Source organism: Antrostomus carolinensis, unplaced genomic scaffold (genome assembly GCF_000700745.2).
Source record: "Antrostomus carolinensis isolate BGI_N321 unplaced genomic scaffold, ASM70074v2 scaffold21756, whole genome shotgun sequence".
NCBI classification, from domain to species: domain Eukaryota; kingdom Metazoa; phylum Chordata; class Aves; order Caprimulgiformes; family Caprimulgidae; genus Antrostomus; species Antrostomus carolinensis.
Genome location: NW_010321456.1, coordinates 38,971 through 57,553, shown reverse-complemented (window position 1 = coordinate 57,553; position 18,583 = coordinate 38,971). Strand labels below are relative to the sequence as shown.

The following is an 18,583-nucleotide window of genomic DNA, read 5'->3' as shown; positions in this document are numbered from 1 at the left end:
TGAGGATTGGTAAAGATAGGATGCAAGTTGATCTTACAGTTGAGAAGTTTCCTTTATTTTTAGTTTTTCAACGGCAATATATTAGTTAATAAAACTGTGGGTGTAGAAAATAGGAACACTGTTTACATTGTTTCTATAAGCAAGACATTTTCCATGCTGCTGTTTTGTGCAGAAAACACAAACTTTTTTTGTAAAACACACAATTCTGTGGGATGATGTTGTGGCCCATTTGACTCAATTGGAATTTTATTATTCACATAAAAGTCTTAGCATTTTGTGACCAAAAAAGGAAATCAAAATACGGAATATACAGCTTCATGAAGGTGGCAATCAAGACTTTTTATGGAATTAAAAAAAAAGCTGTTTTAATCTCAAGCATTAGAAAGATGAGAAAAGTTATGTTGGGACTTCAGATTCTGACGTGATGTCCAGTGCATTTAGTACTTAACCTAATCCTAAAGCTTATTGAAGGAGTTCAGTGATTCTTCCAAGTCTCTGGGTAGTGTTGATTACAAAGAGTCAATATTAAATGGTAAAAAAAGAGTATTGCTATAGACTAAGTATCCTGCCCCTGGTTTAGGTTTGTTTGGTTTGTTTTTGTTTTTTTTTCACTTGAAATGAGAGCCCTGAACCAGTTTCTCAGAGACAGTCTTTGAAAGCATTTAATATTCTTTATTTTAATACATACCCAGTCTCTCTGTTAGAGGAAATTTCATTTTGTATTTTGTTTTAAATACTAAATTTAAAGAGTAATTTTTTTCCTGTCAAAGTAGAATGACCAAGGCTAAAAAACAAAACAAAACAAAAAAAAACCAAAACAAACAAACAAAACCACCCACATCACTTAGGAAAAGATTTAAATAACATACTTCACCCTGCATCATAGAAATATAAATGATTATTTAAAAATTAATTCCTATCGTATATTGGGTGCTACATATATTTTCAGCATGGCTGCATAATGAGCGTTTTTGTATTAGCAGTGAAATATGTCATGCTAGCTATGCTGTTCTTAAGCAGTTCTGTATTTTTTATTTGTAAATATCTTTTTTTAAACAGCTTCTGTTCTCCTTTGTATATGTTGTATTCATGCTTTCTATTAAACAATACAGGCCTTAAAATATTCTAGATTGTTAAGCTTTAAAGTAATTTATTATTTTTTCTTACAATTTTCTAATAGTATGACTCAGTTATTTTCTTCCTTCCAAGTTAGAAAGCAGAATAACTGGATTTACCCTGCTATCCTTGAAAAACTGTATACAATTACAAGTGTTAAATATGTCAAACAAATTTTAAGTTATGTAAAAGAAATACTTTATAATGCAGGATATTGTATTTGGACTTGATTCATAAACTACTGTCTGTGTACAAACTAGCTTGACATAGCTGCTAAATACTTTGGGGCGAACAAAACCAGTCAGCATATCATTTTAAATACAGATGCTAATACATCTGTTCAGTGCAAGAAGAAAAGAGTTGTTTCTGAAGTAAAATTAGACAATAGAGCCAATTTCGGGTTTTTAATGCATGTGAATATAGAGTGCTTGAGGTTATTAGTTGAAACTGAGTAACCTTTCCAGGCTTTCATCTCTTTCTTTCCAAATTTGAATATGAAAAGCATATTCAAGTCAAAGACCATCACTTTAATGACATTTGGCAGTCATTTGATTTATTAGATTTTAGAAAAAAAAATTCCTTTAAATATTTCATCATTCTATGCTAATCCCAGTAATATTGCCAGCTGAAGCCGTGTACCTGTATTAGTGGAGACAGAATGGTGGGGAATTTTCACTGTCATCCTAGTAAAATTTCCATGAATCTACTGAATAATAAAACAACCTTATTGAAATATTCAGATTTGGGTTTTTAGTTAAAGTGTCTTAGGATGCATAATAAAAGGAAATGTCTTTTGAAAGGAGGGGGTAAAATTACTTCATCAAATATTGAAAGGGCTTGACAGCAATGGAAATTGTTCTATATTATGGATATTTTTACAATAGGATACGCCTGCTTTTCAGTTTGAATAATTATATAATTTGCTTGAAAAAAATAAGCCATTTCCACAATAAATTAGAATATTGGCTTGCAGTTCTAACACTGAATCTAGAAAGCTAATCTTTTGAATATAATTTATTACTTCAAGTGATTTAAGTTTATAATCAAAAATTGACAAAATATTTCCACATAGGGGAAATATTTTTAATAAAGTTATGAACTTGAAAAGAAAAGAAAGAAGTAAAAAAAATTTTTTTTTCACATTTCTGAACTCCAATTTGTTCTGTTTGCTCTTTGAAGAATCTCATCTTTGAATGCTTGCATATGTACTCCAATTTTGAAACCATAGTGGCTGTTCTTTCTTTGAATTACAGAGTTACCTAGGGAAATATTTGTGACTCTGTGTCAAGTCTGACATTCCCACTTAAGTACATAAAGCTTATTAAAATGTATCTGTATGCAAATAATACAGACTTTGCAGAACAGCATGAAAAAATTTCATATAAGCAACAGAAAAATGTTATTTTAGTTCAAGATAATGAGAAAAGGCTCTGGTGACGAACAATTGGGATATTACTTTTATTCTCATATTGTTAATTTTAACTTTTAGATCTACATTTGATTTAACTGGAAAAGTTCAGTATATGAAGTTGAATTCCATAGAAATATGGTGTTAACTTTACATGTCTAATTACTCTATGACTTGTTGGATTTTGATTGAACTAGTTGTAGTATAGTCTGCAGTGGGCACTGAGTAACAATTCTCTTTTGTTTGGAGAACTTTGGTACCTAGTATTACTTGAGACTGTTTCAAGTAGTTACAGGATGAAGATAAAAATCACTTTGCTGCATAGCTAAAAATAATGGCAACTGAGATTTGTGGTTCAGATATCATTTGTACATTAAAATAACCTTAACCTAATCTTCTGCAGCTATTGCACTGACTATTTCAAAAATATTTTCAACATGGAATGTAAATCAGTGTCTGTTGCAACAATATTCTTAAACTACAAACCCTGGGGCTTTAGAATCTCATTGTGACTATGTCAAAAACAATCCATCAGTGTTAATCATACAAAATAATAAATGATTTACATGTGTGTATGTTTATTTGTTTTGTGTTAACACTTCAAGAAACACAAAATAATTTGTATTATGTTTGTGGTTTGTATAGGCAACTGAAAAAATCCGAGTTGAAGTTATATCGCTCGGTCTCACTGAGTCACGAATTGTATCAGATGAAACAATACAGCAGCTGTTTGTAGAATGCAGATTTCAAGATTTCCCTGTGGGGGAGACCCCACTGTCACTTCCAAAACCAACAGGTGGTCAGAGGATTCACTATCACTATAGCAATGGTAAGTAAGTTTGATGTATTCCTGAGCAGGCGTCTTTCTTCTCTTGAATTCTGTCTTATGAAAGTGCCTACCAAGGTGTGTCAGTTTGCTGTTTGTGACACGCCACTAATGTGGACATTCAAGTGGAGCATTCTTTTCAAAATAAGTTTGGAAAAACTGGCTTTGCAAAAATGGTGTCACAGATCTTTAAAATTGCTACCATCTAGAAACCTGATTTTAGAGGGAGACTTACCAAGGAATTTATTCACTTGTATCCTCCTAATACTCATAAACTATTGAATTACCCCATAGTTGAAGACTGAAATCTCTCATAGGTGTCACATCAACCATCTCTGTAGTGGCACTGCTCATTTGAGAGAGAATATAGAGGACAAGGCATAATGTGTTAACTTCTGTGACTCGGAGAAAGGACAGTGATCTTCATAAGGCTTTGGGGGGGGGGGCAAAACCCCAACAACCTAATAGCACTGCAAACTCTTTCATTGACTGAGGCTTACTTCCATTCAAACAAATGGGATTTCTGGTATCATATACTAAACGAGACATCATGTAAGAACTCTTTTTCTGAGCTGAACAATATTCACCATCCGAATGTTCTAAATAAGCAGACAAATACTAGTTTTTAAATCTCCTTAAAATAACACGGTAAGCCTATAAAAACTATTTAACACTTTTATTTTCTCTTGCTTCTTGAATTCTTATTGCTTTGAATATAAAAAGCATTCAGAAGGTATAAAAATTCTTACACAATATTCTGATTCCTGTTTGTGTATGGTCTAAGCATGATACTAGCTTTTTAAGTGTTGACTCTGCAAAGTTAAATTAGCAAGATGCAGCAAAGTTGTGATGAATACAGAATGAAATTTCAGACTCCTAAGACAATTATGAAACTTAAATATATTTCAAGCTGTGATACTTGGAAAATAGTATTAAGCTTTGTAGAGACTATAATTTATAAGGCTTTCCAATCTGGTAGTGCTGTGTCTTATGATTTCTGCTAGAAAAATTGACGTTCTGAAGCCAGGTTTTGACTATTTTCTGCTTAAGTATTGAATCTAGAACTGTTTATACTTCAAAATATCCTAACGAATCAATATCAAGGTCTTAATTGCTTCAGGATTGTATTCGGCAGCATGATACCAATGTGGTTATTTGCAGAGTTTTGCTGAGATAATTGGTCATCTAATTTCTTCTCAAGATGGGCTTTGCATATAGGGGGGAAAAACCTAATGAGTCTCCTGTTTGATAGTGTCAGTTGGAAAGCCAGTAAGATAATAGTAATGAAATCTCTGTGTGTGTTTTTACTATAGCTTTACTGCATCTCTTATTCATGTCTAATTAGATTTGGGTATATTGAATACTTGAGGTTAATTGAATATTTTCTTTAATAAAAATGATATTTGCATGGGTAGAAAGACATTAACTTTGAGCTTAGAAGGAAACTAATAGTATTCTAGATTTTTGCATGGAAAAAATTAAGGTAAGTCCATAACTAATCTAAAAATCATTAATTCTTATAAATAAAACTAAAACTGGAACAGCTTGACTGTTTTAAAAACAACTGATACAGAAGACCCATGAGATTCATTGCTTAAAAAACATTTGAAGTTTTCCCATAGCTTTTGCACATCCTTTGCTGTCATTGCTTGGCACGTAAGATACCAGAAGATTAATGGGATCTTATTGAAAAACAATGCAGTAGAACTCCAATGAACTGGATATACAAGATCCTATGAATTTCCCTTTTTGCAAATGGATAGAGCATGTAACGACATTAATTGTTTATTTTGACTGACTTTTTGACTAGGAATAGTTAGAAGATAATTTTCTTACTTCCAGGGTTTTGAAACAGTAACTTGAATGGGAGGTTTATAAACTCTAGGGTTTTTACTGCATAACTCTTGATTTTCCATGACATATCTACTGATGACTGAGCAGAGGAGCTGTTGTGTTCATTAGTGGTAGAAAGGTGATGGGGTTTGGTTTTTATTAAAAGTAAATTTTTGAAGATCCATATTCTAAAAGGTGGATTTCTCAGTATAACTCACAGCAGTGTTAAGACCTTGCACCTGAAAATATTGTTATACTACTTTGTGTTTATTCCGTTTCTCCACTAAAGCTCAACACAGTGACACCTTTTTTCTTCATCATTTTGATGAAACTGTGCTCCATCACATAGTCATTTGGTTTTGTTAGAAAGTGAACTATGAAAAAAATAGGCTATAACAGAACCAGCTGTGTTAATGATTGGAATTGCAGTGATTTTTAACAAGGTTCTCGGGTCATTGTAGTCTTTAGGTTTTATTGCTTCTTTAGGACAAACTTTAAAATATAATTTGAGATGCAAACTGTCACAAGTTAATTTTGAATGATTTTTGCTTTTGATTGGATAGAAATATGAGATGTTCCATGCCTTGGAGCAATGTTCTGCTTCTAAGTTCAAGTAGTACTAAGGGGTGATATGAAAGCATGTTATTCATCAGGATCTAAAAATATATTTTCACTATGGTTAATCGTTTTCCCCAGACTGGAATGGAGTTCTTGTGCTGAATGTTTTACTTGCTAGTCTGAATTTTTCCATTGAGTGAAATGAATTCAAATTCTTTAGTTTTGTGTATAATTTCAATTTAAAATTGGTTTAGATACAGTATTAGTAAACTTAGGAAATTCCATTTGGGATGCTTATGGCAAGGGGAAGAATCTGTTGATGTGGCAGCTCCTTTGAAGTTCTTTGGCTGTCCATCTGTCTCCCTGCTGCCTCCCCATCACTTCCTGTGGTGGCCCCAGGAGCACTTGGCCATGAGAGTAGCACATGTGGAAAGTCATCCACACACCCAAAAGAATAGCAGATGGCACTAGCAGCTCTTTTTAACCTGTCTAAGAAAGTAAGAATACTGTGGGTGGAAACTAAGGATTCCAAGCCAGAGCACTAGTGCTTTGCTTTCTGTTAGCAGAGAAATTGCAGATTCCTCTGGTTGAATGATTCAGATACCAATTGTACTGGCTGGTTTCTGAAAGGAACCGATTCCTAATAGTGATTCTTCTGGCCCAGTAAGAGTTGAGGAGCAGCTTTGGAGAAAACTGGAGAACCAGAAACTTGGAAGGTGTGCTTCCTAGGAGGACTTTTATGGAGATATGTCCCTCAATAAATCCCTCTACAAGGGATTAATTTAAGCCTTCCTATCTCTTGTACTCCTGTATTCCAGTACTCTCTGCTCCTTGGTAGTATTGGTAATTTCTTTTTATACAAATGTTTCTTTTAGACAGTAGAAGAGAGTATGAAATATGTTAAGGATTTCTGTCAGCACATAGGAAGAGGAAACCTTAATGTGGAGTGGAGAGTGAAAAAGAGCTTTTTTGAATACAGTGACAGAGTAACTAGAAGAGTGAGGCATGTGACTATTACAGATGTTGGAATTAAAAATGTTGCAAATTTCTAACTGTTCCTCCTGCCCTCAAAAACAAATGAAAAATGTTCTTAAGAGCTATTTATCTTTCTCAGAAGGTTATATTAATTCTAGTTCAGTCATGGCAAAATTTTTTCAGCTGCATTTCTTCCTTTTTTTAAAAAAGTAATTCCTTTAGCACTGTTTTTTTCAATGCTTACATCCTGAATTTTCGTAATCTTTCATAACCAGTAGTTTACTGATACTTGTAGGCTGATACTTTTCTTAATATAAAATGCCCAAGAAGTTCTTAAAGAATTTCCTAAACCCCTGTTTCTTTTTCTTTTATTGCTTTTCCAAACCAAGGTGATTTTTCACTGTAGGTCATATTAGTGGTACAAAAATTAAAAGTTGGTCCTTGTGTTTGTATTTTAAATTAAAACAGTAAAAGGCTTTCAGAGCACTCACACTCCCCAGGCTGTGGATTTTCTCCAGTCCATTGGTCTAGATATTTCTCTTATTGAAATATTGTGGCAGGAAATGAGGATTAAATTACTGAGGCTGTCAAAAAGGACAAGCACTCTGCCATACATTATCATTATCACTAGCTTCCTCAGTGGAAGAAAATGCAGTAAATCACTTCAAATACAAAGCAATAAAGACCACTGGCTTTTAAAATCATGACTGCTATTGCCGTTAACAGAAGATGACAGCTATGTGGCATGCTTAGATGCTGCTTGTATCTTTTTTGACAGTGTGCACATAAACCTGCCAGTGACACGCCATTAGATCACATGACCTTTCAAGTTTGATTCTAACATTCTTGCTTTTCCTTAGGAAAGACAAGGAAAATAAATGTTTCTCTTCCTTAGTTCTTTTCTTCATGCTCTTTCTTCTAAAAGATGAAAAACAATTGATAACTAACCGTATTAATTCTGATTTGCTTTGCAGTGATACATGTGGATAAGGCAGATAATCCTGCAAGGAGAGAGTATCTCAAGGCTGTGCTTCTAAAGCCAGACCTACCTACAGACAGGTACATGTTAGTGCTGAAAAACTCTGTCAACGCTCTTTGTAAATAATGCTTATGGTTTGCCTGGTTGTTTGACTTTATTGAGGAGGTATCCCTGAGAAGTTAATACATACCTAACTAACTAGAGAAAATTTTATTTCAGCTGGGAATGATACCTACCATTCTGGTGTGGTGATTGATCTACATTTCTTCCCTTAGTAGGTTTATGTGGCATGGAATATTGCAACCTCACTTAATGTTGTTTTAGTGCTGTTGTGTTTTAGTTTGTTTTTGTTTGGTTTTTTTTAATAACCTATTTTGCAAAAGCAATTCTATCATCAGCATTCTATCAGTAATGAATTTGAAAAGCACATAATGGTAGAGTACTATATCTGTTACTTTCTGAATTCAGAGTACTAAAAGGAGTGTAAGAGCTTCAGAAGTGTTCTTTGGCTCTCAAATTTCCAAAAACATATATATACACCCCCACACACACACACAAACGTGTAGCAGGCAGCTATTATATGTATGCATATGAGAAAGAGTATAAATTAGTCTTGGCCAAGCTCATAATAATAAATTTGTTCTTATTCAGATTTCTTGATTGAGATAGTGTGCACATTACCTGAGAGAATGAATGACATACATGGATCCCACTATGTCTTGAAGATCAATCTTCATTAAAAAGGAACAATTATTAATTTAAAGATCCATTTAATTTGCAGAAGAGTAGAATACCTACTGATTGTATTTGAAGTGTAATTACATGTAAATCTTTTAGGTACATATTTATTCACAAATCACACATTCACTGTGCAGAAAGAGAGTGATCTCTCTTCACTCCATTTCCCTTCTAAAGATAAGTTCATGTCTTGGCCAGAAAACAGGTTTTACTAGAATGGAGCAGGGAACACCACTAAATGATTATTTGTCAGGATGGAAATATCATATATATCTATATCTATCTATCTATCTATCTATCTATATATATATAAAGTCTTATTTTACCATGTAGATTAGGAAAGTGAGTAACATGTTCTACTAAGAGTTTAACAATACTGAGGACAAAATATTATTTTTATTCCTGAGGAATAATTTATCAAAGGAAAATAGCTGTAGGCTGCACTTTCTAGTATAAATACTTAGATATCTATACTAAATATTTAACAAATCAAAGGTAAAAATAAGGTAAAACAACAGAAGAGAGCATTTTCCCCACAATAGAATCGTTCATCTTTTGTGTGTGCTGCCATGGTACTGTCCTCTGTGTTACTGGTTAGGTTGTTTTCTTCATTTATCAGTGTGTCTAGTTTGGACTGTGCTGAAATTTCAGTTCTGTCTTGACTAAATGGCAAGGCAGGAAGTTAATCAGTAGTCCAGTTTCTTACTTTAGCCCCGCATTAGGACCACCAAGAAACAAAATTTATTGAAAGTTTCTGCCTATACACCAAATGTTTTCAACTCTGTGCATTTTAAACCTGGCTTAGTTATATCTTCAACACATGTTTTCTATCACAAGCCTTACAAACTATTATCAGAGCTTTTTCAGCTGAAACAGGAACTGAACTAAACTTAATGCTTTAAAGCTCAGGAAACCAAATTATCAAGGATATAAATATCATTGAAAATTGCCTGCACATGGTTGAGCCTGACACTTTATTGGTGTTTGTGCTATTCCAGATTATAGGAGCATAGGTAGTGGATTATGTATATGAAGTAGTTCATTTAGTTTTCAGGTGAACTGTCTGTCACAATAAATGTTGTTAGAAATGATACTCATAATGTTTGAGTCCATATTAGAACAATAAATAAACAGATACATCACGTGCTATTTTTGTCTTCCAAAAGGAGAGTTGCTGTTATGAGTATCCTTTGAATAAGATAAATATTTTCAGATGTTAAAATGGATGTATTAATGTAGTACATAAAAATACTGCTAAACCAAAGTTGCAGCCATAGCCTAATCCTATAGCTGAATCAGAAACCAACTTGGCCCTGAAAATAATGAATTTCACAGCTTTCTACTCTTTTAACTTATAATTATAAATAAATAAATATAGGTTGATATGGCATTTATATGGGAAAGTATGTTTGTTTATTAGGAATGAAGTTTACTGTTCACTAAAAGATAAGATTCCAAAACAAAGTTGATTTTTCTTTTCTTTCCATTTCATTTATAGATATGAAATCATTTTAAGTGTTGATTTTGGTTCCACATTTGAATAAATGGCTTAAGTGGCAGAAAATACAAGAACATTCAGTGTTCAAGAAAATATGCTGCTAAATAGAGTAATATAAAGTCTAAAATATATGAGCATGAGGTAGTAGGAGACTAGGAAGACTGTTTTAAATCCCGTTTAGGTCAGTAAATGTTGCATACCATAAAGATGGTTCTTCTTCTTTGTCTTTATGTTTTCAGACAGACAATGTCTCTATCATTAATCTGGAAATTTTGTCAGAACATTGGCTTGTTCTTATAGCCATATTGTGTGACACGGGTAGCCTTTTTGTTTTGTTTCTTTTTCTGTATAATAGGAATTCAAATTACATTCCTTATTTATATTAGGAAGCTATACTTACCAATACCTGTAAAACTGAAAAAAAAAATTTACAAAATTAGTATTTTATTTTATCATCTCAACCCAATAGTTATTTACTTACATATTCAGGTCTTTAAATTAGTAAATAGCAGAAGGCATTTCTAGCAGTCCATTCAACTTACTGTACCTGTGTCATAGCTTTTATTCCTCATCCTGTTCATATTCCACTGTTGCATTTTAGCATTTTAAGAGTGTAGAAATCTGGGTCATACAGAGAAACTTACCTGATTACTCATGCCAGATTGTACTTGCAGTGCTTGCAGACCTGGCGATAGAATGTATGCTCTTCTGACAAGTGTCAAAAGAGACGTGTGAAGAATGGAGGAATCCAGTCTTCTAACAGTCACCCTGCTGTGCTAACAAGAGTGAACAGGTTTATGCAAGAGGTTTCCAGGCTGATCCTGACAGGTGCATCATCTCTTGGTAGGAAATGATTGTTACTCCAAGAAACTGACTGTATGAAGTCATTGTTCTCCAAAGTAACAAAATTTGTGCATCCACATTATAGGAGTATAGAGCATGTGTACTATGTTAGCTTTACATTAATACACTATATTAATACTCAAGGTTTTTCCCTTGATAGTTAAAAATGAATGATCTCTGGAATAAAGAATTAGAATCAAATTTGCCTACATCACAGCTTTGTCCAAGCACTCCAAATTCCCTGCTAGTGGTGATAGCTTTAAGTGATATCATAACAACAACAATAAATATTTACTCCAGGTTTTTCTGCTTCATTTTAAAGCACTTTTCAAGCTTAAGGCAATTATTATTTTTACTCTTCTTTTGGCCATGTATTAGCAGACAAGTTTCATTTAGTTCTCTAGTCTTTCTTAGACTGGCTAGCAAATATCTTCCCACACAGTACTTTCAACAGGATGTCAAGATTTCTTATTCTCTCAGTAGGCATGGGATTACTGCAAGGAAGTGAGTACTGATACCTCGTGTTACAGAAAAAGAAATCTGGAAATAAGCTACAGAGAAAGTCTAGGATCCTAGAGAGAAGTACATAGCTTTATTTATGTAAGAAATCCTAGTATGAATTGGATATTCCAACTTCCATCAAAGTTTCTTACATCAGTGAGGCAGTGTTAAGGTAAATTGGGACACGAGCTACACGTTCCTGCATTCTATGCTGAAGCAGTGAGGAGTTTGTTCATGTGTGGTATGTTCCAAGGCAATGTAAACTGTGTCTGTTTAGCCAGTTCAACCTGAAAACAAAACTCTTGCAATTTTTGAGGAATGAAGAAAACAAGTTAAAGCATACTGAGTATTATATTTAAATATTTTTAAACTTGGAGCATTAGTAATATTTTTTAAATATAAAAAAGTCAAAGTGACTGTGGTACAATTCTTGCAGTGTACTAGTTAGAGTATTCCCGTAGGATCCAGAGTTCAAATCTCCTTCCTGATTAGCAGCAAAGATTTAATCTGGTATTATGATCATTTAGGCCTAGTAGAACTGTAAGGTGTTAGAGGTGCAGTTCTTTTGATCTGTTTTGTTGAAGCTTGCTCTTTTCATGTAAAATACTTGCAAACGATATGAACCAGAAAGTGGACCAGTATGAATGACTCTCCACTTTGGCTATAAGGTAAAGTCCCAAATGTTACTAGGCCTGCTTTTAGTTTATGCTTTAGTGATAATTTTAGTAGTAGTTGGTACCCATAAGTGATAAAAATTAATCCAGCACTAATCTCTTCCTCTTCTATCACTGTTTTAACTGCTAATCTGGTTTCCCCAATTGATTTGATTTAACATTGACACTGAATTGTAACAAAACCTATCTGTTCCTAATACCAAACAGTTTTATCAGTTACTCTTACAAGTTTTAATTTGTTTTTATTCCATTTAATATTTCTCTTACACATCTAAGTATTTCTTTCTTTTTTATTCAGTTCTGGCAGTTTTGCTGCTTTTTAGCACTGTGCCAAAATCTTAAATTAGATCCATTATATGCAATCAAGCCACCTGCTGTGGGACATAGCTGTGATATTTTTCCTTTTTTGCCTCTATAAATTTTTTTTGAAGTCACATATTTTCAGTGGGTGTCTGGATTTAGTGTCAAACCCATATCTCTGTGTATACTTTCTTTAATTAATATTTGTTAGTAAGAGACAAGCACAAAGATATACTAATGTAAAAGATATGTCAGTCATTGTTATGTTTAAAGTCTTTTAGGAAGATTTTATTGTATTTTATCTAAGATATCCTTTCCTGTAGACTTGAATTTTACGTAACTTTATTGTTACTCATTTGGAATTATGCTTATTGTAACATTTTTAGGCTGTAAAGTTCACAAGCAATCACAGTTTAAACAATGTTGCCAAGACATACCAAAAACTAGTTAGCTCTAAATTCCTGTCATTTTGTCAGTCTCAGTGTTTTTGGCCCCAACACAAGCCACTAACTCAAGTCAGCTCCAGTACAATCCTGGAATTATGGTTTAAAAGAAAAGCCATCTTTGGATGCAAGGAGAGTAATTTAAGTTCACAGATGAAATGCAAATCTTTTGTGTAGTTGTTGGGCTTGGATGTTTGGGACGGACAAACAGGCTGTGTTTAAGCAGCACGGTAAATACTCAAAGGCCTTTGTATCCAGGCTGTACTCACAGGTAGGTTTTTTTAATGTGTAAAACACATTTTAATGTGTAAAACAGGATCAGAATAATGAAGATAAATGTGAGATGTATTGGTCAGAGGCAGCAAGTGCGGGACAAATTGCTTCAGAGGGAACAAGTGCAGGACAAATTGCTGTGTAAGGTCCAACTTTAAATAATGAATACACAAGACAACATTAGAAAGATACTATTTTGAGAGAAATGCCTTTAGGTTCCTGTTATTTTTGTGGCATGTGTTCTTGGCTAGAATATGCTCTCCAAGTATCTAAATGAGGTGTGAAAATTCTCAATAACTTTCAGCTAAATATTTTACACTTAGTGTTTGGAAATACTTGCTTCATTGAATATAGCTAGTATTTCTGATATTGGGAAAACATTTGATATGGTTTCTCTTTCTCAGTTATTTCTCTCAATGTAAAGCCAAGAAAATGTATGGCTTAAAACTTACAAGGACTAGATCTAAGTTATCAAGTGGTGCAGACCAGAAAATCTCTAATGCAAAGCAGTTGTTGCTAATGGTCTGATATCACAGTATACAGATTTTTAGGATCATTTTGAGAATTCAGAATACTAGTTGATCCTACTGACTGAGTATCTATTGAAGTGGAGTGCAGTAGGGGTAGGTACTCCTGGAGCACATCTTCAGTTTAGCTTAGTCCAGTACAACAGGGAAACAATTAATGTTTTCCAGGACTGCTATGCAAATAGAGCATCATAACTGGAGACAACTGAAAAGTTTTACTTCATAAGTGTACTCCACATCGAAGCTGAAATAATCATACAGGTTCATCTTATGTGGCCTGACAGAATTAAAGTAGTTGAACTTTTTAACTAGTTTATGATATTGAAAGATTTTAACCAACAAAACAGAATTACATTTAATCTAAACCTTCTGTTACTGCTTATGAATTGTTTTTCATATCAAATAATTTGCATTATATAGTCAAAACAGTAAAAATAATAATTAAAAAGAACACCCAACAACAAACAATCAAAAATCCCCTAAGTGTATTTTTAGATATTTCATGGATTAGTTTTATTAAAAGCTTCAAAGTACAAAGGTGCAATCTTGGTTTTTACCTATGGAGCTAAATATAAAGAAACTAAGTGACTTCAACAGTTGATTCAGCAGATGAGCTAAACAAACAAGTTTCAAATGTGAAAAAGTCTTTAAATCCTTAGAATATTCTGCCTGTCACTGCCATATGAACAAGAATTGTGCCACAGGATGGTGGAGAGGCAGGAGAAAAATGAAAAAATTCTGTAAGCCTGCAGATCTGCAGTTATAACCTCTCTGTCCTTTTAGTACTGTTAAATAATGCTAAAGGAGAGGGAAGATTTAAAAGAAAGGGTCTCACACTGTTCTTGTCATGGAAAATGTTGAATATAATTGATAAAGAGTTCTGGTTTATGCTTAACTGGTAAAATAGAGTGTGGGTTTTGCCTGGGGTTTTTTTTTCATTAATTTTCAACTCTTTTTGAAGGCAATTTTTTTTTTTTTTAATTTTTACCCTTTTTTTAAGGGAATTTTTTTTTTTTTTTTTTTTTTTTTTTATGCTTAGCCTACAATTTACAGTGGTCAGTGATCCCCTAGAAGATGAGCAGGATCTTGAATGTGAAGATATTGGGTTTGCTCATGTCAGTTTGAGAGAGATATTCCAGAAGCAAAGAGATATCATTGCGCAAGATATTGATGGTAAGTTTTAGAGATTACTTTGTGGTAACTTTTTGTAACCTAGAAATTATTTGTTGAATTTCTGCTTTTCTCTGCAAGCTTTACTGTGCAAGTAATAGTCTGATATTATTTCAATAAGAAATTCTTTAATATTAACTGATGGCTTCCAGATTTGTTTACAAAAGTCTGAAAAAACTGTATACTTTTATAATTCCTTAAAATCTGTTTAAAAAAAAAAAAAAAAAAACAAAAAACAAACACAACAAAAAACCCCCCAACAAACAAAACGTCATTCCCAGTTCATAGTAGTTAGTTTATAAAGCCTAAGAACTTTCAGGACATGAAAGTATTTTGTACCAAATACCTTGTGCCAGTAAGGTTATAAATATGTATTTTGTTATTAAAATTTATCTAATGCTTGTATCTTAATTGAATTTATGTTATAACCCCTGGAGTACCTCAAGCGTGTGTCCTCCGTATGAAACCTGTACCTGAAACAGTGTGAAATATTGGTGGCTTTGGTTAGGTATCAGTTTAGAGTAAGCATCTTTCTGTAACAAACTGAGACTCATGAAGGCAAGGTGAGATGAGTAGAAGATGTGGAATCTTCTGTTTCCTGGTCTTAGGACAGCGTTTTTATAATGCCAATAAGAAGACTAGTGGAGGCTACTCAGTCCTTTCATAAACAGTGAAGGAAAATACTCTCCTTGCTTAGGCTTTCCAGTTCCCCAAAGTAGTGGGGACATGGTTATCAGTGATGCATTTATCTCCTTAAAAATGGTGTTCCTCTCCATCCTCTTTCCCCATTGTGGTAAAGCTGAGTAAAGAAGCTGAGAGTATATCTGTTATAAAACAGTTACTGTCCTGTAAAGGAAGTGAAACAGCTTGATTGCTAGACACAGTGCACACATGTTAAAAAGGTACTCTTTGCAATAGCAAAAATTCTAGTTAGACCTAATAGAATGCCAAGCTAATGTGATTCCTACTGCTACTTCTACTGCTGTGTCTAATTACCATACCTTGAGCCATGGGGAGCCAAGTAGTGAGGGAAAGAAATAGGCTCTCTTATCCATTTCCATTATCATGCATGATTTGCATCCATGCTCTAGCTAAAATACTCAAAGCATGCATCAAAGTTCCAGGAACATGATAAGGAAAATTCTAAGAAGAATCAAATTTCCATACCCTGGAAAAATAATATACAGATTTGATGCATTTCTTCCTGTGGCTGAACCACTTAATCTTTTCTCCACCAATCATTTTTCTCCAAGTAGTTGTATGAAACCACATCTCCCCCACAAAGGTATTTCGTAATCTCTCACTGGAAAATTGTTTTTGTTCTGGTTTTTATGACCATAATTCCCATTGTCATAATTCCTATTTGATAAGATAGATTAGTGATATAAATATAATTTTGTACTCTTGAAAGTCACCTTTCACAAAACTCTTAACACTCCTAATTGTCCTCTGAGGTAATAATTATGACAGGAAGGACTGGTTTTTGTTACTAGTTGTTGTTCTGTCGAAAGGTAGTCATTAACATGTAATGACAACTACTTCCATATTGTGAGGAGCATTTCTTCCCCTAGTCATAAGATATTTGAACTAATTTATACTTTATGTACATTATATCTATGGAAGTGATAGTAATAGATAGAAATACTTTTATTCTTATTCCTATTCACACCTCTCCCCTTCCCTGCAGATGCTGTACAGTTTAGGTGGTTTTTTATTGTTTCCATAAACAAATTTTCTGAAGATTTAGAACTTTCAGAGAATTTGAATGAATTTTACATTAATATATGTCAGATCATGGCTTAAGTAGACTGCATCAGTATATTTTCATGGATGAAGTAATTGTAAAAGGATCTGTTCTTAAGATCTGGACACAAACTTTGATTAAATAGAATTCCCAAGTAATATTGTACACATTCTCTGAGGTGTATATTGGTTTGAGGGAAAAATAATAAACCTAGACACAGGAAAATTTATAGGACACTACCACATGAAGATCTAGTCATTCTTAAGTTAGATAGCATAAATTTCCTTCATTCTTTTTGAGAACTGCAAGCATCTATCTTTTTAATATCTGTTCCTTTCATTGATGATTGTGTGAAAGTGACCTACATGAAATTTGAAGCAATTAAGTGAATGGCTTAGCAAGCGGCTGGATGAAAAAGAATATAGACAAGGCACATAACGAAATGTCTCAGAGGTAATATGACAATATTAAAACTGAGAAAATAGAATTAATGTTATCTTCTGATATCATTAATTAGTTATCTTACTGTTCTTATAAGTAAAAAGAATAATTCCCTGAAGTCTGCTCTTTAAGTGACAGTTCACAGAGTGATTTGTCCAAGGATATATAAAATGATTTGGGTCTCTAAGAATAGCATCCAATCTGTCCTATAATAGCTCTATGAACAAAGTAAATTATGGAAGGTTTATCCTCTGTTTTTCCTTCTCCAAACCTCTTCTGAGCTGTCCCAGCAGCCTACAAGTTTTAGCATGTGGTATCATTGCACGTCCCAGAGTACTTATTCCAGTTTATATAATAAATACATAACTTTGCCATTTGTCTGCTGTATCATTTGCTTTGAAAAGATGTGCTGTCAAGATTATTTGTTTTTATTAAAATTCCTTCTAGAGTCATGTTAGGCAGCCTCGTTGCTTCTTATGCAGGACTAGTAAAGAGCCTCATTTTTTACTGTTAGCAGCATGTTTTTATCACAACAGCAGAGATTTTGACCCTCTGGGCTTACTTAGATATTGTAAAAAAAGTGCTACTTTAGATCATGTTAGCTAATTTCTGTAAAATAGAATTTTAAAATATTACTTTAAAATGCACATGCAAAGACAAAGGTAGTTAAATAGTTTAGTCTAAGGAAAATACCATCTTTTTCTACACTTCACTATTTTACAACACCTAGAGAAGCCTGGAATTAAAGTAATTTTGCATTTTCTAGCACCAGCTAGAAAAAACAATTTACTGTTTAAGCCCTATCCCAGCTAATTTAGAATGGTGATAGCTACAGTGTAGAAAATGCATTAATTGATATATTTCTTTATTTACAAGTATTTATAATTATGCATACATGTCTTTAGTAGAGTTTGGAAGAGCTGTATTTACATATTGTGAAAAATAATTAATTTATATAGACAATTATCATATAGATACTTTTGTTTAGTTCAAAGTTAATTCCAGCACTAGTACTTTTATTCATGTACGTTCTAGTTCTTAGGGTGCTCAGTTTCCAGTAGGCTGAGAGCCTGAACTGGAAGATTTATTATTTATTTATTTAATCTCTATTTTTTTAAAGCATATGCTAGGTGCCTTTTAATCTGTCCAAATGCTGAGGAGAATTAGCAGAACAAAACCACAACCTTAAATGAAATTGCTAATGCTGTTTTCTGATGTTTCCTTTCTAGTTTTCGATTCACAAGATGATAGTGCAGTAATTGGAAAGCTCAAAGTAACAGTGGAAGCCCTCCATGCACTGCGCTCGGTCTATGAGGAATGCAAAGATGACTAGGAGGCATGAAAGGGAAGTTTGCCTACAGAAGTTCCTTCTCCCAGTGTAAATACATGCTTGATAGTGCTTCAAAGATGAGATCTTTGTAATTCTTACAGTATATTTAATGTATAATTTATATGAAAAGGACGCTTGATTTGTAGTTGTAAAGTTTTGTATACTTTTCAGTCTGTTTGTTTTTATATTTCCCCCCTAAGGCTAAGAATCTCTCCACAATGGACAACGTCCTGTAAATAATTAATACCTACATGATTGAATGATATGCTTTATTTGCATTTTCAAGGTTTTTTCCTACATAAAACAGTAATAAAAATGCAAGTCAAACTTTTAATTTTTAATAAAAAAACCATAAGCCTTAGAAAACTGATTAAAAATACTTTTATGTTATCCCTAATCACCCCAC

General features: G+C 33.3%; 1 protein-coding gene across 1 annotated transcript in view; it reads left to right on the top strand.

The window, feature by feature from the left end:
• Positions 1-18,347, top strand: part of RPGRIP1L (RPGRIP1 like) — a gene marked incomplete at its 5' end in the record, with an annotated part of 58,738 nt that extends 40,391 nt beyond the window's left edge. The window contains 4 exons of the mRNA XM_029085446.1: positions 3,170-3,353; positions 7,691-7,775; positions 14,532-14,665; positions 18,077-18,347. Coding sequence (XP_028941279.1) covers positions 3,170-3,353; positions 7,691-7,775; positions 14,532-14,665; positions 18,077-18,180 — 507 coding nt within the window. The remainder of the gene's footprint in view (positions 1-3,169; positions 3,354-7,690; positions 7,776-14,531; positions 14,666-18,076) is intronic.
• Positions 18,348-18,583: the final 236 nt, after the last annotated feature.